The sequence below is a fragment of the Nomascus leucogenys genome, chromosome 23 (genome assembly GCF_006542625.1).
Source record: "Nomascus leucogenys isolate Asia chromosome 23, Asia_NLE_v1, whole genome shotgun sequence".
NCBI classification, from domain to species: Eukaryota; Metazoa; Chordata; class Mammalia; order Primates; family Hylobatidae; genus Nomascus; species Nomascus leucogenys.
The window spans coordinates 24,045,188-24,065,596 of NC_044403.1; the positions used below are offsets into that span (position 1 = coordinate 24,045,188).

Consider the following 20,409-nt stretch of genomic DNA (forward strand, 5'->3'; position numbering starts at 1 on the left):
TACCCATTATCTAATGAGAGAAAGGACTAATATAACATGTGTGCACAAACATAACCCCACTAATTATTTTGTGTTTACATGCCTCATGGTGTTCCTAGGCTTCTTTTTCTCCCTCTCTCTCCCTTCTCTTCTCTGTGCATTTGTGTAAGTGCACGTGTGTGTGTGTGTGTGTGCATGCATTTTGTGTTAGATTTGCTTAGTTATTATGTACTTATTTTTATTCAATTTGTCATCTACATTTGCTCACTTGGTATACAGAATAAGCTTTGATATTATTAAAACAAAATAAAAAAGAATGATAGAAAAGAAATAGGTCAGAAGGAAGAAATTTTTTTTAATAGACAGAGTCTCTCACCCATGCTGGAGTGCAGTGGAGCAATCTTAGCTCATTGTAGCCTCGAACTCCTGGGCTCATGTAAATCTCCCGCCTAAACCTCCTAAGTAGCTAGGACTACAGGTGCATGTCACCATACCCAGCTAATCTTTTTAAAAATTTTGTAGAGACTGGGTCCTGTTATGTTACCCATGCTAGTTGGGAACTTTTGGCCTCAAGTGATCCTTCTTCTTGGCTTCCCAAAGTGTTGGGGTTGCAGGCATGAGCCACCGCACTTGGCAAAAGAAAAAACATATATATATGTTTGCATATATATATGGCTGCATTGTACCACCACATTCTCTTTGGGATTAAATATATATATAATATAATCTATTTTATATATTTATATATAATAGATTATATTATATTTATAGAATATAAATATTATATAATAGATTATATTATATATTATTAATCAGTACTCTAATAATTAATAATTATTTTAATGAAACATATATTATATATTTATTATATATTTTATTATTATATATTATTAATCAGTACTCTAATAATTAATAATTATTTTAAACATATATATTACATATGTTTATATATAATATATATTATATTACATATGTTTATATATAATATATATTATGTTACATATGTTTATATATAATATATATTATGTTACATATGTTTATATATAATATATATTATGTTACATATGTTTATATATAATATATATTATGTTACATATGTTTATATATAATATATATTATGTTACATATGTTTATATATAATATATATTATGTTACATATGTTTATATATAATATATATTATATTACATATGTTTATATATGATATATATTATATTACATATGTTTATATATGATATATATATTATATTACATATGTTTATATATGATATATATATTATATTACATGTTTATATATGATATATATTATATTACATATGTTTATATATGATATATATTATATTACATATGTTTATATATGATATATAATATATATGTTTATATATAATATATATTATTAATCAGCACTCTAATAATTATATTTTAATTAAACATTAAAATATAATTATAATATATATTAAATATATAAAAATATTTATATAAATATATATTTTTTTAATCCCAAAGAGAATGTGGTGGTACAGTGCAGTCAAGTTTCAAAGGTTTTAATGGATAATATTTCTTGAGGGAGACATTTTCCAGACAGGTTTCTACTTGGTGGGCACCCAGATGATAAGGTTGTGTAGGGAACTCTAAAGAGGAACAGTTCTGTGGAGTAGTGGTAGTGGAAAATGCAAACAGCCATTCTCAATTCCTGATTTATTTCTTATGTGCCAGATACACCTATGGGAAGCCTGTCCCAGGACTTGCAACTGTGAGCCTGTGTAGAAAATTATTTCATGTTCGTAATTGTGATAAGCCCGAGGTCTGTGAGGAATTCAGTCAACAGGTTAGTAGGCGGTATTCTCCCTCAGTGCTATCACTGTTTACAACCAGTGAGACTCCATTTTACTAACTAGAAAGAGGGCATCAGGACAAGCTTGTCCCAAAATATCCCCCACCAAAAAGGGAATTTCTGTTCTTAGTCAACAAGATTCTCATCTGGACGACTAACTTTGGAGGTCACAAAGCAGATATGAGTATTAAGTTCTTGAAGGTCAATTAACATGCTTAATGCAAAAAAAAAAAATGTTTTCTTGTCATTAGAGAGAGAATAGTAGATTTAGTGACTATTGATCTTAATCGGTTTGACATTTATGGTTTTTGGTATTTTCTCAGCTCAACAGCAATGGCTGCATCACCCAACAAGTACACACCAAAATGCTCCAGATTAAAACTATGGGCTTTGAAATGAAGCTTAGAGTGGAAGCCAGGATCAGAGAAGAGGGAACAGGTGTGAGTAATGAATGAATATGGGAAATAAAACAATAAACATTAGTTTACTTTCCATAACAAAATAAAGGTCATTTGTAAGAAAGGAATTTTATGACTAAAGTAACTTCTAAAAGTACTGACTCTATATTTTTCAGACCTGGAAGTCACCGCAAACGGGATCAGTGAAATCACAAACATTGCATCCAAACTCATATTCGTGAAAGTGGATTCACACTTTAGACAAGGAATCCCCTTTTTTGGACAGGTAGGATATATCGTAATGCACAGGTAAGCAAAGTGTCCAGTTGCACCTAAGCACAGGACACAGTGATGCAGCCCACACTTGGTTAGTGTTATCAGTTAATTAATATGACCAAAACCATGAAACCAAGGAGAAATACTTTCCTTTCTAAATATCACTGATGAAACGAACAGACACATACTAAATTATTATGAGAATCAGAGATACTATTTTAATATGTAGCCTATAAAGATATTTAATGTAATGTGACTTAGTTATTATATCAAACCTCTTCTTTCATGCAGTATAGAATAAATGATATTTCTGTCATGACCCAGGCAGCATCAGAATTTTCAGTTTGTAACATTTATGGCTGTCAGTGTTCTTTTTGTATCTGTTGTTCTCTTTTGACATAAATAAATGTCTTTAATTTTAGGCATAGGTATTAAAATAGTGTGCATTTCATGGTTATTATTATTACATTTTATATGTTTAACATATATTTTAACAATAATAAAACAAATAAAATATTAATTTTATTCATATTGATAATTAATTTTACCAGTTTTATAATTAGTAAATTGAGACATTTGGCCAGGCATAGTGGCTCATGCTTTTAATCCCAGAACTTTGGGAGGCCAAGGGGTGGAGGATTGCCTGAGGCCGGGAGTTCTAGATCAGCCCTGGCAACATAGTAAGACTCTGCCTCTACAAAAAAAAAAAAAAAAAAAAACTGGCAGTGGGTTGGTGGCATGCACCTGTAGTCCCAGCTGCTTGGGAAGCTGAGGTGGGAGGATCCTTCGAGCCCAGAACTTCGATGTTGCTGTGAGTTATAATGGCACCACTGCACTCCAGCCTGGGCAACAGAGCAAGACCTGCTGTGAAAGAAAAGAAAAGAAAAAACAAAGAAAAGAAAAGAAAAGAAGGAAAGGGGAAGGAAAAGGAAAAGAAAAAAGGGGAAAGGAAGGGGAAGGGAAGAGGAAGGGAAGGGGAAGGGAAGGGAAGGGAAGGGAAGGGAAGGGAAGGGGAAGGGAAGGGAAGGGAAGAAAACATTCTCGTGGATTTTCTTAGCTGGTTTGTTGCAGGAGATAATACTAACGTTATTAACTAACATATATGGAATAATTATCATAACACCAAATATCTTCTAATGTATTTTTATTATTTTACATGTTTTAAAAATTGATACATCATAGTATCAATTTTGGGGAGTGCATGTGATTATTTAATACATTCAAATAATTTGTGAAGATCCAATCAGCATAATTGAGATATTCATCCCCTTAAATATTTGTCCTTTTTCTGCCAAAAATTCAAATTATTCTCTTTTGGCTATTTTTAAATCATAACAGATTATCAGAAAACTATAGTCGCCCTACTCCTCTAATGTATTTTTAAATAATTATTTAATCTTCAGTACTACCATATGAAGGAGGCACAACTATTATCCCCCTTTTAATGAAGGTGGAAAAAACTGAAGCACAGAGAAGTTAAGTAACTTTTTTAGTTCTGAGTTCAGAACACAGCCAAGCATTCTAGCCTCCGTCTATGCAAAAAGGGAAAAACAGCCAGTTTAAATTCATTTCTGTTATTCTTATTCCAAGTGCATATTAAGTGGCATGTTGTAGTTATTAAAAATCTCCCTGACTCTGGCCGGGCGCAGTGGCTCACGCCTGTAATCCCAGCACTTTGGGAGGCCGAGGCGGGCAGATCACGAGGTCAGGAGATCGAGACCCTCCTGGCTAACATGGTGAAACCCCGTCTCTACTAAAAATACAAAAAATTAGCCGGGCGTGGTGGCGGGCGCCTGTAGTCCCAGCTACTCGGGAGGCTGAGGCAGGAGAATGGCGTGAACCCAGGAGGCAGAGCTTGCAGTGAGCCGAGATTGCGCCACTGCACTCCAGCCTGGGCGACAGAGCGAGACTCTGTCTCAAAGAAAAAAAAAGCAAAAAAAAAACTCCCTGACTTTACTGGAAATACTACAAAGTTTCACAGATAAGCTATGTAGGACATGAGGATCCAAATGGAAGGAAACATTTTGTTGTAAATATGAAGGTTTGGTGGGGTTTTTTTGAGAGGGAGGTTGTTGTTTTAGTTACAGCAGCAAAAACATTTGTTCACATGAGTTCGGTCCTCTCTGGGTATTATTCACATCAACTATCAAGTACTTTTCTTCTTTAGGTGCTTCTGGTGGATGGAAAAGGTGTGCCCATCCCCAATAAACTCATCTTCATCTCTGTGAGTGAAGCCAGTTATGTCTCCAATGCAACCACCAATGAACAGGGTCTTGCACAGTTTTCAATCAATACTACCAGTATCTTGGCTAATAAACTTTTTGTCCAGGTAAGTATAGAAAGACAAACCTCTGAGGACAAAGGAAATGTTAGGAACAGTGATATATTCAGAAGAAACACACAGATTGCATTTAAGAGTAAGAAATAAGAAGATATCCAACTTTGAGTTTACAAATTTGAGGATAATAGAATTTCACGAAAAACAATAAAGGCATTAGAAAAGGCATTACAGAAGTGCCTGATAATTTCACTATCATTATCTGTAACATTTTATATATTATGAAAAAAAATCTTATTGATTTGGGTCTTGAACAATATCAGCTGCTTCAGTAATTCATGTAATTTGTTTTATGTTATTTTTTCCATGTCTACTTAGAAATTTTGTAAAGTGATCACACACACACACACACACACACACACAATAATACATTGTCTAATGATGATGATCAAAAGATTTCTATAGCTAAAAAGTTTTCATGCTTGTTATCTCAAAGAAGTGATAAAAGACTATAATTTATGGATTTCAGTGTAGATAAATAGCATATAAATTATTTCTGTTTCTCAGTTTCACACGTTAATTCAGTTTAAAAATATGTAATGATGTTTAATGTTTTCTATGTGATAGACACTCACTCTCCCTAGGATTTAAAAGGTGACTATATAGTGTCCCTACACTTTAAAATTCCTATTTTCATGGAGTTAACAGATCTGTAAATTATCAGTATGATGTGTTTACGTGCAAAAGGTTTTTTTAAATAGGAACTTTATTATGAGAGCAAATAGAAGAGTCCATAAAATATGCCTAATAAATTTAGAAAAAAATAAGCGCACTCTGAAGAAAAGCTAAGGAGCAGTTACTACAAGGGAAATAGAATTGTGCGCTAAACATTATCTGCAAGGCTTAAAGTTTCAGAAATCACATCGGTCTTAAAGGTTGGAAGTCACAATAATGATAAGAGGCATAAATGCTAATTTACTAAGGATTACTATAAACAATTTTGAAGCTCATAAGGTAATAGAATGTTATATTAATACAAACCCTAATTTTAATTAAGCCAATTTATGAGGTAATTCTAATATCTGAAAAATCCCTTTTCCACTTGTTTGAGTTATTTATCATTCTCATTGGGATGTCATTTTTCCTCTAGTTCTGAGGGGCAGGAGGAAAATGTCAAAGTAGTAATGAGTTAGCAGAATCAGGGCAAAAGAGATAAATTTGTGGATGATTTCCTTTTAATATTTGAATGTTGGGAAACTGAAAATTCATTTATTTGGCTGTCGACCAGTATGAGGGAAAGCCATAGTGTATTTTAGAGTGGAAGACACCGTTGTAACTATTCATTTTGGTGAGAAGCTAAGGTGAAGAATTTCAAGACAATATTCTTTCTCTGTTTTTCTGTTTACTCAGGTTTACACCGTGCATCCCAACTCGTGTTTTCACTATTCATGGGTAGCAGAAGACCGCCAGAATGCTCAGCACACTGCAAATCGTGTTTTCTCCTTAAGTGGGAGTTACATTCACCTGGAGCCTGTGGCTGGCACCCTGCCCTGTGGCCACACACAGACTATCAGGGCACACTATATACTGAATAGACAGGCCGTGGGAGAGTTATCAGAGCTCAGTTTCCATTACCTGGTAAGGATGAGGCCATGGAATACAATTGCAGCTTATCAGTAGGACAAAAGTGGTCAATAGGCTCAGGAATGTCAAAATAAACTACTTGCACACAGCCACCTTGTGTTCTTGTTGTGCGTCCTTCATTCCATGAGTTTTCTTGAGGTTGATTCTCTCCAGCACAGACTTGACAACTGAAAGCGGGTCACGTGGGGAATAGAAGGCTGAGAACTGTGTCCAGCTCAAGAAAATTCCTTTACTGTTTTTTCATTTCAGATCATGGCTAAGGGAGGCATCGTCAGATCTGGAACCCACACTCTGCCCTTGGAGTCAGGAGACAGTAAGTATCCTCAGATTCATCTCTCCTTGCTTCCCTAACACATCCTTACCCTTCCCTCGGTGACGGTTCACAAATGGGAAATCATTTCCATCACCCCTTCACAATAAGAACGACACTCAGGAAAATACTCGTCTTATGACTCTTTGGCATTTTAAAATTCAACAGTCAACAGATATATTTGATTATCTACTCTGTATCAGTCATTCTGCTAACGCACACTAGTTTTTCACTTTAGTTTGTTTCTTCTAACAGTAAAATAAAGCTCTTTTCAAAATCTAAGCTTCCTTCTATTCATCTCCACCCCTAATAAAGTGTGCATTGATTATGTTAATACTGCAGAGAAGAAAAGAGTAATTATCATGGGAAATGGGAAGGAAGAAAGGTGATAGATTTTTTTTTCTTGTGCCAGGCCATGAGTACTTTATATACAAAATTGGATTCACTTCAAGAATAAATTGTGGCCTAGGGAACCAAGATTGTTTTATATTCTAAGTCAAATAATGTAGAGGTTAAACCACTGAAAAGAGAACCCATGAACATTTTTGTAATTAACCTAAACTAAGGCAAACATTTTACCAATTTCCACCACACCTCTAAGCTAAACTTAATAACCATTAGGATTTGCTCCATGCCTAATATTTTCTATTTATGTGGTTTCTCTTCCTGCTAAGCTGGAAAAATTAAATATCAATTTTTAATTTTTATTTTTCAGTTTTGAAAATTGAAACAATTTTGAGAAAGTTAAAATTTACACGTTATTAATCAGTACTCTAGTAATTAATAATTATTTTAATTAAACATTAAAAACTGCTGCCAGTTTTGAATATCAGTTTTTTTCCCAATACTAGTGTAGAGATAGTTAGATATGGAGAATGGACCCCACTGTGTACATTGTTCCTCTTCAATTTTTGTTGAATAATTTTCTTCTAATACTGCTATATGTATCACATTCACAGAAATAATTGAAGGTTTTAAAACATTTGTTTATTTAATTTTTTCTTTTATAATATTTCAACTTGAATTTTATTCATAACAGGAAGAGTCTGTATAAAAATATATAGTAAAATGAGGAATAGTTATTTAATAATTTACTTTGTGAAGATGCCACAAAATTTTATTGAAAGTAGCTAAGTCAACAATTGAAAGAAATTTCTCTATACAGCTAATTAAATCACAATTGTTTCATCGTAAAACAATTTTGACCACATATTTTAATAGTTATTAATTACCAATTTACTCTTCACCAAAGAATTATTGAAAGCCCTTACACCTCTATGATAAAAGAACAAATTTTGTTCACAATTTGTCTAAATTCAACTTTTTAAAACTTTTCAAATTGTCCAAGTTGAGCTTCCTCATATTGTTCTCTTTTCACACTATTCTTCATACTGTCCAAATTATTATTTCCTAAACTATTTGCCTATTTAATTTTCAGAATTGAGATTTTAAATAATGAAACGTTCTCAATTTTTATTATTTATTATTATTTTTAAAACTTTTATTTTAGGTTTGAAGGGTTCATGTGCAGGTTTGTTATGTAGGTAAACTCGTGTCACGAGGGTTTGTTGTACAGATTACTTCGTTACCCAGGTTCTAAGCCTACTACCCAATAGTTATTTTTTCTGATCGTCTTTCTCCACCCACCCTCCACCCTTCAATAGGCCTCAATGTCTTCTGCTCTCCCTCCTTCCACCCTCCACCCTCCACCCTCCACCCTCAGATAGGCCCCATTGTGTGTTGTCCTCCTCTTTGTATCCGTTATGTTCTCATCATTTAGCTCCCACTTACAACAGAGCACATGGAATATTTGGTTTTCTGTTCCTGCATTATTTTGCTAAGAATAATAGCTTCTAGCTCCATCTATGCTCCTGCAAAGGACATGATAGCGTTCTTTTTTATGGCTGCATAGTTCCATGGTGTATATGTACCACATTTTCTTTATCCAGTCTTCCACTGATGGGCATTTAGGTTGATTCCATGTCTTTGCTATCGTGAATGGGGTTGCAATGAACATACATGCGCATGTGTCTTTATGACAGAACAATTTATATTCCTTTGGATATGTATACCCAGTACTGGGATTCCTGGGTCAAATGATAGTTCTGTTTTTAGCTCTTTGAGGAATCGCCACACTGCTTTCCACAATGGCTGAACTAATGTACATTCCCACCAACAGTGTATAAGCATTCCCTTTTCTCCGCAACCTTGCCAACATCTGTTATTTTTTGACTCTTAATAATAGCCATTCTGACTGATGTGAGATGATAATCTCATTGTGGTTTTGATTGCATTTCTCTAATATTCAGTAGTATTGAGCTTTTTTTCATTCGCTTGTTGGCTACATGTATATCTTCTTTTGAAAAGTGTTTATTCTTGTCCTTTGCCCACTTTTTAATGTGGTGGTTTGTTTTTTCCTTGTAAATTTGTTTAAATTCTATATAGATGCTAGGTATTAGACCTTTATTGGATACATAGTTTGCAAAAGTTTTCTGTCATTCTCTAAGTTGTCTGTTTATTGATAGTTTCTTTTGCTGTGCAGAAGCTCTTTAGGTTAATTAGATCCCATTTGTCAATGTTTGCATTTGTTGAGATTGTTTTTAGTGTCTTCTTTGTGAAATCTTTGCAGTTCCTGTGTCCAGAATGGTATTGCCTAGGTTGTCTTCCAGAGTTTGTATACTTTTTGGTTTTACATTTAAATCTTTAACCAATCTTGAGTTGATTTTTGTGTATTGTGTAAGGAGGGGATCCAGTTTCAATCTTCTGCCTGTGGCTAGCCAGTTATCTCAGCACCATTTATTGAATAGGGAGTCCTTTCCTTGTGTTTGTCAGCTTTGTTGAAGATCAGATGGTTGTGGGTGTGCAGCATTATTTCTGGTCTCTGTATTCTGTCCCATTGATTTGTGTATCTGTTTTTGTACCAGTACTATGCTGTTTTGGTAACTGTAGCCCTGTGGCATAGTTTGAAGTTGGGTAGTGTGATGCCTCCTCCTTTGTTCTTTTTGCTTAGGATTGCCTTGGCTATTTTGGGGCTCTTTTTTTAGTTCCATATACATTTTTAAATAGTTTTATCTAGGTCTGTGAAGGATGTCATTGGTAGTTTTATAGGAAAAACATTAAATCTATAAATTGCTTTGGGCAATATGACCATTTTCACGATATTGATTCTTCCTATCTGTGAGCATGGAATATTTTTTCCATTTGTGTCATCTCTGATTTATTTGAGCAGTGTTCTGTAATTCTCATTGTAGAGATCTTTGGGCAATATGACCATTTTCATATTGATTCTTCCTATCTATGAGCATGGAATGTTTTTCCATTTGTTTGTGTCATCTCTGATTTCTTTGAGCAGTGTTTTATAATTCTCATTGTAGAGATCTTTCACTTCCCTGGTTAGCTATATTTCTAGGTATTTTATTCTTTCTGTGACAATTGTGAATGGGATTGCATTCCTGATTTGGCTTTTGGCTTGACTGTTGTTGGCGTATAGGAATGCTAGTAATTTTTGTACATTGATTTTGTATCCTGAAATTTTGCTAACATCATTTTTCAGCTTAAGAAGCTTTGGGGCCAACACTATGGGGTTTTCTAGGTATAAAATCATGTCATCTGCAAACAGGGATAGTTTGACTTCCTCTCTTCCTATTCTGATGCCTTTATTTCTTTGTCTTGCCTGATTGTTCTGGCGAGGACTTCCAATACTGTGTTGAATAGGAGTGGTGAGAGAGGGCATCCTTGTGCCAGTTTTTAAGGAGAATGCTTCCAGCTTTTGCCCATTCAGTATGATGTTGGCTGTGGGTTTGTCATAGATGGCTCTTATTATTTTGAGATATGTTCTTTCAATATCTAGTTTATTGGGAGTTTTTAACATGAAGAGGTGTTGAATTTTACTAAAATCTTTTTCTACATCTGATGAGATAATCATATTTTTGTCATTGGTTCTGTTTATATGATGAATCACATTTATTGATATGCCTATGTTGAACCAACCTTGCATCCCAGGGATGAAGTCTACTTGATCATGGTGGCTAAGCTTTTTGATGTGCTGCTGGATTCAGTTTGCCAGTATTTTATTGAGGATTTTCGCATCAATGTTCATCAGGAATATTGGTTTGCAAATATTTTGTTGAGGATTTTTGCATCAATGTTCATCAAGGACGTTTGGCCAGACTATTTTTTATGTGAGTCCCACTTCTCCTCATGCGGGCGACCCCACAACCTGGGACTGCAGCCACCACCACCCCACCCCCATCAGGGTTTTCAGGCTGGTAGCAACTCTACATTTCCCTGGGACTGAGCTCACAGAGGGAGAGGCTGGCTGCCATTTTTTCCGTCTTGAAGCTCCCGTTGCTATAACTTTCAGGTTCCGAAGAGCAAGTAGTGATGAGGGTGTAGCATGGATCACCTGCACAGCACAGCTGACCCACTAGTTCTTTTAGTTGTGATATGAGGTTAAGTTGAGATCTTTCTAACTTTTTGATGTGGATGTTTAGTGCTATAAGTTTCCCTCTTAACACTGCCTTGGCTGTGTCCCAGAAATTCTGGTATGTTGTATCTTTGTTCTCATTAGTTTCAAAGAACTTCCTGATTTCTGCCAAAATTTCATTATTTGCCCAGAAGTCATGCAGGAGCAGGTTGTTTAATTTCTATGTAATTGTATGGCTTTGAGTGATTTTCTTCTTATTGAATTCTATTTTAATCACATGGTAGTCTGAGAGTGTGGAGTGTATGATTTCATTTTTTTAAATTTACTGAGGATAGTTTTATGTCTGATTGTGTGATCGGTTTTAGAGTAGTGCCACATGCAGTTGAGAAGAATGTATATGTTGTTGTTTTGTGGTGGATAGTTTTGTAGATGTCTATCAGATCCATTTGAGTCCAGTGCTGAGTTCAGATCCTAAATGTCTTTGTTAATTTTCTGCCTTGATGATCTGTCTAATACTGTCAGTGGAGTGTTGAAGTTTCTCAATATTATTGTGTGGGAGTCTAAGTCTCTTTGAAGGTCTATAAGCACTTGTTTTATGAATCTGGGTGCTCCTGTGTTGGGTGCATGTAGATTTTGTTTAGTTAGGTCTTCTTGTTGAATTAAACCCTTTTACCATTATGCAATTCCCTTCTTTGTCTTTTTTTTTTTTTTTTTTTTTACCTTTCTTGGTTTAAAGTCTGTTTTGTCTGAAATTAGTATTGCAACCCTTGCTTTTCTCTTTTTTTTTTTTTAATTATACTTTAAGTTCTGGGGTACATGGGCAGAATGTGCAGGTTTGTTACATAGGTATACATGTGCCATGGTGGTTTGCTGCACCCATCAGCCTGTCATCTACATTAGGTATTTCTCCTAATGCTATCCCTCCCCCGGCCCCAGTGTGTGATGTTCCCCTCCCTGTGTCCATGTGTTCTCATTGTTCAACTCCCACTTATGAGTGAGAACATGTGGTGTTTGGTTTTCTGTTCTTGTGTTAGTTTCCTGAGAATGACAGTTTCCAGCTTCATCCATGTCCCTGCAAAGGACATGAACTCATCCTTTTTTATGGCTGAATAGTATTCCATGGTGTATATGTGCCACATTTTCTTTATCCAGTCTATCATTGATGGGCATTTGGCAACCCCTGCTTTTTTCTATTTTCCATTTGCTTGACAGATTTTTCTCCTTCCCTTTATCTTGAGCCTATGGGTGTCATTGCATGTGAGATGGGTCTCTTAAAGATGGCATACCACTGAGTCTTGCTTCTTCATCTGGCTTGCCACTCTGTGCCTCTTAATTGGGGCATTTAGTCTGTTTACATTAGAGGTTAATATTGAGATGTGTGAATTTGAATCTGTCATCATGTTGTTAGCTGTTTGTCAACTTGTTTGTGTAGTTGCTCTATAGTGTCACTGGTCTGTGTACTTCAGTGTGGTTTTGTAGTGGCTGGTAATATTCTTTCCTTGTTATATTTCGTGCTTCTTTCTGGAGCTCTTGTAAGATGGATCTGTTGGTAACAAATTCCCTCAGCATTTCCTTGTCTGAGAAGCATCTTATTTCTCCTTCACTTATGTAGTTTAGTTTGGCTAGATATGAAATTCTTAGTTGGAATTTATTTTCTTTAAGAATGTTGGCCAGGTGCGGTGGCTCATACCTGTAATCCCAGCACTTTGGGGGGCCAAGGTGGTCGGATCATGAAGTCAGGAGATCGAGACCATCCTGGCCAACATGGTGAAACCCCATCTCTACTAAAAATACAAAAATTAGCCAGGTGTGGTGGTGCATGCCTGTACTCCCAGCTACTTGGGAGGCTGAGGCAGTAGAACTGTTTGAACCTGGGAGGTGGAGGTTGCAGTGAGCTGAGATCGTGCCACTGCACTCCATCCTGGTGACAGAGTGAGACTCTGTCAAGAAAAAAAAGAAAAGAAAAGAATGTTGAACAAAGGCCCTCAATCTCTTATGGCTTGTAGGGTGTCTGCTAAGAGGCCCACCATTAGTCTGATGGGCTTCCCTTTGTAGGTGACTTGTCCTTTCTCTGTAGCTGCCTTTAACATTTTTTTTTCATTCATTTCAACCTTGGTAAATCTGATGATTATGTGTCTTGGGGATGACCTTCTTGTGAAGTATATTTTGGGGTTCTCTACATTCCCTGAATATGAATTTGGCCTCTCTAGCTAGGAGGGGAAGTTCTCATGGATGATATCCTAAAATATGTTTTCCAAGTTGCTTTCATTATGCTCATCTCTTTCAGAGACATCAAGGAGTTGTAGATTCAGTCTTTTTACATACATAATCCCATATTTCTCAGAGGTTTTGTTTATTCCTTTTCATTCTTCTTTCTTTATTCTTGTCTGACTGTTGTATTGCAGAAAGTCAATTTTGTAGCTCTGAGATTCTTTCCTCAACTTGGTCTGTTCTGCTGTTAATACTTGTGATTGCATCATGAAATTCTTGTAGACTGTTGTTCAGCTCTGTCAGGTTGGTTATGTTCTTTTCTATACTGGCTCTTTTGTCTTGTCAGCTCCTGCATCATTTTATTGTGATTCTTAGCTTGCTTAGATAGGGTTTCAACATTCTTCTGAACCTCAATGACCCTCATTCCTATCCATAGTCTGAATTCTATTTCTGTCATTTCAGCCATCTCAGCCCAGTTAAGAACCCTTGCTGGTGAACTGGTGTGAGTGTTTGGAGGAAAGAAGATGCTCTGGCTTTTTGAGTTGTCAGAGTTCTTGTGCTGGTTCTTTCTCATCTTTGTGGGCTGATGTTCCTTCAGTCTTAGAAATTGCCGTTGTTTTGATTTTTTCCTTTTATCCTATTCGATGACCTTAGGGGTTTGATTGTGGTATAAGGTGGGTTTAGTCAACTGACTTTGTTACCAGAAGATTCGGGGGCAGTGGAGGCAGGGAGGGGCAAGGCTCAGCTCAGGACTCCTGGATTGCATGCTGTAACTCTGGGGGACTGATCTGGCTCCAACTTTGTTCTCTGGCTCCTCGAGGTTAGGAACATGCTGCACTGAAGGGACCAGGGTGCTCCCAGACCACTAGTCACAACACTCCCATGGGTCATGTCAGCCAAAGCACTTTGCAGGACAGTGGCATTGGGATCCATCCTCATTCACAGGTACCAGCAGCATGGCAGTGGCAGAGTGGTGGGGTACACACTCATCAGCTGTGGCAGGGTGCTAGCAGGTGCCGGGTTGCCGGCCTTTGTGCAGGCATTCATAGCAGTGGTCACAGCAGTATGGCTCAGGGGATTGGGGGATCCCCACCAGCAACTGTGCATGCATTTGCACTGATGGTGGTGTTAGCATGGCGGTGGGTCACTGGTAGGTGCAGGACTGTATGAACCTTTTGTGTGCATTCACGCTGGTGGCAGTGTCTGCACATGACTAGGGGTGAGTTTGTGTGTTTTGTGCCTAGTTTTGCACTTTCGGGGGCAGGGTGCTGGCAGGGTTGGTGAGCTTAGTGCCTGCCAATGCTCTGACGTCAGTGGCGGTGTGGTAGGGGTAGGGGGGATGGAGTACACTCACACTGCCAGCAGTGGCAAGGCAGGGTGCACACACACACATGTGCTGGAAAATTTTATTATTAAAAGCTTTAATTTCCTGCCACTATTCTTTGCCATAAAGTCACCATAATTTTTTTCTGGTTTTATGACATTTCAATCTACCCCACCTTCCTTGTTGAACTCAAGACACAGTGATAAAAGGGCTTACTTCCTTTTAGAAGGAGAACTTATTTCCTTTTTGAGGTCTGAGCTAAAACTTGACTCTGTCCAACTGAACAGAAATATGAATGGCATAACACTGCCTTAAGGATCTTTTAAGCTTCCTTTCTTCCCAAACTTAAGAGTTTTGCAGTATAAACACATAGTGATATAAAATAATAAGTAATGTTAAGCTAAAGTAAAATTTGCATAAAGTTGGAAAGTTTCCATATTCTACATAGAGTTAAAACAGTTTTTAATTGAGCACCACCAATCTCAGGGCTTTAATATAATCATTTTAAAAAAGTAAATTTTGGCCGGGCACAGTGGTTGCTGCCTGTAATTGCAGCATTTTGGGAGGATTGCTTGAACCCAGGAGTTTGGGACCAGCCTGGGCTACATAGCAAGACCCTATCTCTACAAAAATATATTAAAAAATTAGCCAAACATGGTGTTGTGCACCTATAGTCCCAGCTACTGGGGAGTCTGAGGCAGTACAATCACTTGAGCCCAGAAATTCGAGGCTGCAGTGAGCTATGATTGCACTACTTCATTCCAGCCTGGGCAACAGAGCAAGACCCTGTCTCAAAAAAAAATTACATTTATTTAAGGTGTACAACATAACGTTATGAGACACATATAGATAGTAAAATGACTGGCCGGTTGCAGTGGCTCACACCTGTAATCCCAGCACTTTGGGAGGCCAAGTCGGACGGATCACGAGGTCAGGAGATCGAGACCATCCTGGCTAACACAATGAAACCCCGTCTCTACTAAAAAAAAAAAATACAAGAAATTAGCCGGACGTGGTGGTGGGCACCTGTAGTCCCAGCTACTCGGGAGGCTGAGGCAGGAGAATGGCGTGAACCCAGGAGGCAGAGCTTGCATTGAGCCGAGATTGCGCTGCACTCCAGCCTGGGTGACAGAGCGAGACTCCATCTCAAAAAAAAAAAAAAAAAAAAGAGTTTAACACTGCAATGAAAACTCCAAGAATTAAATATTCTTTCAGGAAGTTCAATTAGTATGAACTTTTTTTTTACATACAGAGCTTTTTAAAAGTCATATATGACAAAATAAACATTATATCTTACAGATTATAGCTCTATATTTAAATTGAGAATCACCTCTAGTCTGAAATGTAAATAAAATAGTTGTCACATATATATGCAGAAAATTTGGAGCTACTGATATTTAATTGATTTAGGCAACAGTTAAGTGGAATATCAAATAAAAAAGATGTGAGTGAAAGGAACTTTGTTAACTCATGCTATAATTAAAGTTCTGAAGGGAGACATTGGCCTACTGATTTCACCAAATAACTAATGGCACATAGAGAGACTAAGCCATTGAATGAATGGACACAGTTCTAAACTGGATAAGACCAAGCAATAGTGTCCTGACTTATGACCATTTTTTCTCACTCTCTCCACGTTCCAGTGAAAGGCAGTTTTGCCTTATCCTTCCCTGTGGAGTCAGACATTGCCCCCATTGCACGAATGTTCATCTTTGCCATTTTACCAGATGGAGAAGTTGTTGGAGACTCTGAAAAATTTGAGATTGAAAACTGTCTAGCCAACAAGGTGAGTGATTTAACATAAATTTTTTTTTTTTTTTTTTTTTTTTTTTTTTTTTTTTTGAGACGGAGTCTCGCTTTGTCTGCCAGGCTGGAGTGCAGTGGCGCAATCTCGGCTCACTGCAAGCTCCACCTCCCGGGTTCACTCCGTTCTCCTGCCTCAGCCTCTCCGAGTAGCTGGGACTACAGGCGCCCGCCACCACGCCCGGCTAATTTTTTTGTATTTTTAGTAGAGACGGGGTTTCACCGTGGTCTCGATCTCCTGACCTCGTGATCCGCCCGCCTCGGCCTCCCAAAGTGCTGGGATTACAAGCGTGAGCCACCGCGCCCGGCCTTAACATAAAATTAAAAGAACACAAATAAATGATACTGTAGGTGCCATCTATTTTACCCCAGAGAAAACTGAGTCCAGAAAAGTAAAATGAGTTGCCCAACAGTTCCCAACAAGTTTATGGCGGACCCAAATTTCTAGGGATCTAGTACAGCACTTTTTCAATTACACAAAGCTGCTACCAGATAAAATACAATCAGTTTTGTGTTCATGATGCTATTCTCTGCTGATTCAATTGTGTGAGTATGTAAAATGCTAAGACTCAAAAGTTCCCAAAACCTGAAGAATAAGTGCAAACACCTAGAATTACCTTATCATGTGTCAGAGATAAAGATGGCCATCTAAAAATCAAACAAGGTATCTATCCTTATTCTTCCTCAGTTGTCTCCTTAGGACAAGACTAAGCTACTGTAGAGAAGCTATATTTTGTTAAGATTCCCCACCTATGTGATAGTCATGTTTAAAAGAGTGAGTAAATTAATGTGTTGCCAAAGTATTAGATAATTTGGATCCTGTCTAAATAGAATCACTTGGTCACTGGAGTAGGTAAGCTTGTTATAAAATTAATACTTGCAAACATAAGGGAAGTCATGTACCTTTTAACAGATCTCACTATTTATGTCTCTAGAGTTGTTGGGATCTGTGAAAGTGGTAATAAGTGATTTACCAATTATTTTCTATTTTTAAAGTGAAGGAAAGTTGTAAAAATAGGTTTCTGACTGACATTACCAACATAGTCATATGAACTGAATATAAGGGTGACTTAGGAAATGCAGGTGACCGCAAGATCACAGAAGTAGGGAAAATGCTGGTTGACGTTTCCTTCATTTCCCACAGGTGGATTTGAGTTTCAGCCCAGCACGAAGTCCCCCAGCCTCACATGCCCACCTGCGAGTAGCGGCTGCTCCGCAGTCCCTCTGTGCCCTTCGTGCTGTGGACCAAAGTATGCTGCTCATGAAGCCTGAGGCTGAGCTCTCCGCGTCCTCGGTGAGTTTCCAGCGGCCTCGGGGACCAGGAAGGGCCATTCCAGGGGCTCAGATCAAGAAGCCTCTATTGAGAGTAAAATGTAACAGTAAAAATACTTACCACTTGCCAAGTACTTGATAGTTTCTCAAGCTGTCTCATACAGGTTTTCTCACTTAATCTGCCCAACATTCTGGAGAATAATAGTCCCATTTTAAGATTAGAAAAGTGGATTCAGAATAGTTGAGAGATTTGTTCAAGATAAGTGGCATAAGCTGAGATGTGATTCTGAAATTCTGAATCTGCCTGCAAGTTTGATTCCTTCTATGGCACAGCTTCTATTTCTGTAAAGAATCAAATCTTAACCTCAGTTATTAATGTCTTACAGTGATCTTAATGAAAGCCATATTTTGTTAAGATTCCCCACCTATGTGATAGTCATGTTTAAAAGAGTGAGTAAATTAATGTGTTGCCAAAGTATTAATTTGGATCCTGTCTAAATAGAATCACTTTTGGTCACTGGAGTATGTAAGCTTGCTACAAAATTAATACCTGCAACATAAGGGAAGTCATGTACCTTTTAACAGATCTAACTATTTATGTCCGTAGAGTTGTTGGGATCTGTGAAAGTGGTAATAAGTGATTTACAAATTATTTTCTACTTTTAAAAAATGACCTACTACACCTTTGTTAGCAATGTTGATTCACAGACTAAAATTTTAATTATCTGCTTTTTACTATAGTTATATTAATTCATGGGGGTGACATTTGGCATGTCGTGATGATTTATTTATTTTATTATTATTATTTCAAGCTTACTACATGCTGGATCTGTTGTAAAAGCTGGGGAAACAGAAGGAAACATATCACAGTCCTTGTCCTTAGAGAGAGGCAATAAAAAAAGGATATAGGTGGATCAGCAAAATAAAAGGTGAACATTGGTTAATAATTGCCATTTGGAGAAAATAATATCTAATATGGGGTTTTTGAAGAACAATTATCAGAAGGAAGGGAAAAGTTCAGAAACTACCTGTCTAACCTATTTAAAACTAGATTACTCATGTTTGGAATTTTTTAATGTAATGCAAGAAAAAATAATGTTATGATTTGATCATTGACAAAAAGTTATGAGAAATTTTATAGCTTTAACTGCCTCATGAATCACCATTTAAAAGGGTCAATCAACTTATCTGTTTGGGAGGTATTATTACCTTTCAATGTTGGTTGGTAAATTAGTAATATGAAAGTTTCTTTTGTTTGTTCTAGTTTCTACTTCATGTCTATTAAAATTTTAAACTGTGAGATAACTATATCTGAGACCCCTGTCCTATTTTTAATTATCAAAATTAACATTCTTCAGGTTGGAGCATATCCACTAGTGCCCCCGATCTGCACGGGTGTGTCCCAAGACCTTCAGTGGGTTTCTGAAACTGTGGATGGCACTGAACCCAATGACCATCAGCTGGAACACATTTCTGTTCCTGTCTTCCACCCACAAATTTAATGCCTTTTCCATCTTAACAAAGCACTTATCGCGTGCTGTAGCCATAATTTTTGTAGTTTGAGATGTGACAGCAAAACAAGCATGATTTTCTTTTTCCTCCTTCATAATTTGATAGATAGAAGATTCATTCTTACCATGGATCTTAGCAACCTCAGCATACATTATTTTTTCTTTCCTCATCAAGTGGAGAACTTTCACCTTTTCACCTGAAGGAAGCACTTGACGGCTTCTCTTTCACCTCCCAATTGCCAGCATCAGTACTCTGGTGCATTGGGGCCATGATAAAGTAAAATAAGGGTGACTTGAACACAAGCACTGTGATACTGTGACAATCTTGTAACTGAGGATTCTAGGTGACTAAGGGGCAGGGAGTGGCTACAGTGTGGATCCACCAGAAAAACAGAAGATTCATATCCCGAGCAAGATGAAGCAGGAAAGTGTGAGATTTCATCATGCTGCTCAAAATGGCAGCAATTTACAAAGTATGAATTGTTTATTTCTGAATTTTCCATTTAATATTTTTGTATCACAGTTGACCACAGATAATGGAAATCTTGGAAACCAAAACTGCGGATCGGAGGATTGCTATAATCAAAATTTTTCTTGATCTTGATTTGTATTTTATTAATAGGTCAAAATATCTCCTCATAGCATAATAATTATTATGCAAGAGACAATAACTATATTTCTGTATTTTAGTTAGAAGAAACAACAACAAGAAGTTAACCTGAAACAAGAAAACTTTCTCTGAGTGCTTTCTTTGGAAATATGCCTGATACTTTACACTCCGTATTTATGGCAGTCTAGTCTAAGCTATTAATTTCAGCATGTAGTACAGGAATTTAGTCTACCTCTCAACAGTTTATGTCTGTCTTATTCTGTTTAGTCACATAAATTTAACAGTCACTTCAGTAAGGTTTGGTAACCTTTGAGCGTTGTGGAAGTGAGAGGGAATTATGAACATAACTGAAGGTTTCAGATGATAAAGTTATAGAAACGTTTAAGCTTGGTCGCTTTGAATAATAATAAAAATCGTTAGTTCACCCAATATAAATAATACATGTTCATTTATGTACCTATTTAATTATACTCAAAAACAAAGGTAAATAAAGAAGTAGAAAGGGTGTTTGCGTTAGCTGTCTACTGCCGCGTAA

General features: G+C 36.9%; 1 protein-coding gene across 1 annotated transcript in view; it reads left to right on the top strand.

Moving 5' to 3' along the window:
- PZP (PZP alpha-2-macroglobulin like) overlaps positions 1-20,409 on the top strand; it is a 60,359-nt gene that overhangs the window by 9,773 nt on the left and 30,177 nt on the right. Inside the window, exons 8-15 of the mRNA XM_030804753.1 lie at positions 1,694-1,805; positions 2,135-2,249; positions 2,386-2,495; positions 4,653-4,814; positions 6,174-6,401; positions 6,657-6,720; positions 16,322-16,464; positions 17,626-17,775. Of these exons, the coding sequence (XP_030660613.1) occupies positions 1,694-1,805; positions 2,135-2,249; positions 2,386-2,495; positions 4,653-4,814; positions 6,174-6,401; positions 6,657-6,720; positions 16,322-16,464; positions 17,626-17,775 (1,084 nt within the window). The remainder of the gene's footprint in view (positions 1-1,693; positions 1,806-2,134; positions 2,250-2,385; positions 2,496-4,652; positions 4,815-6,173; positions 6,402-6,656; positions 6,721-16,321; positions 16,465-17,625; positions 17,776-20,409) is intronic.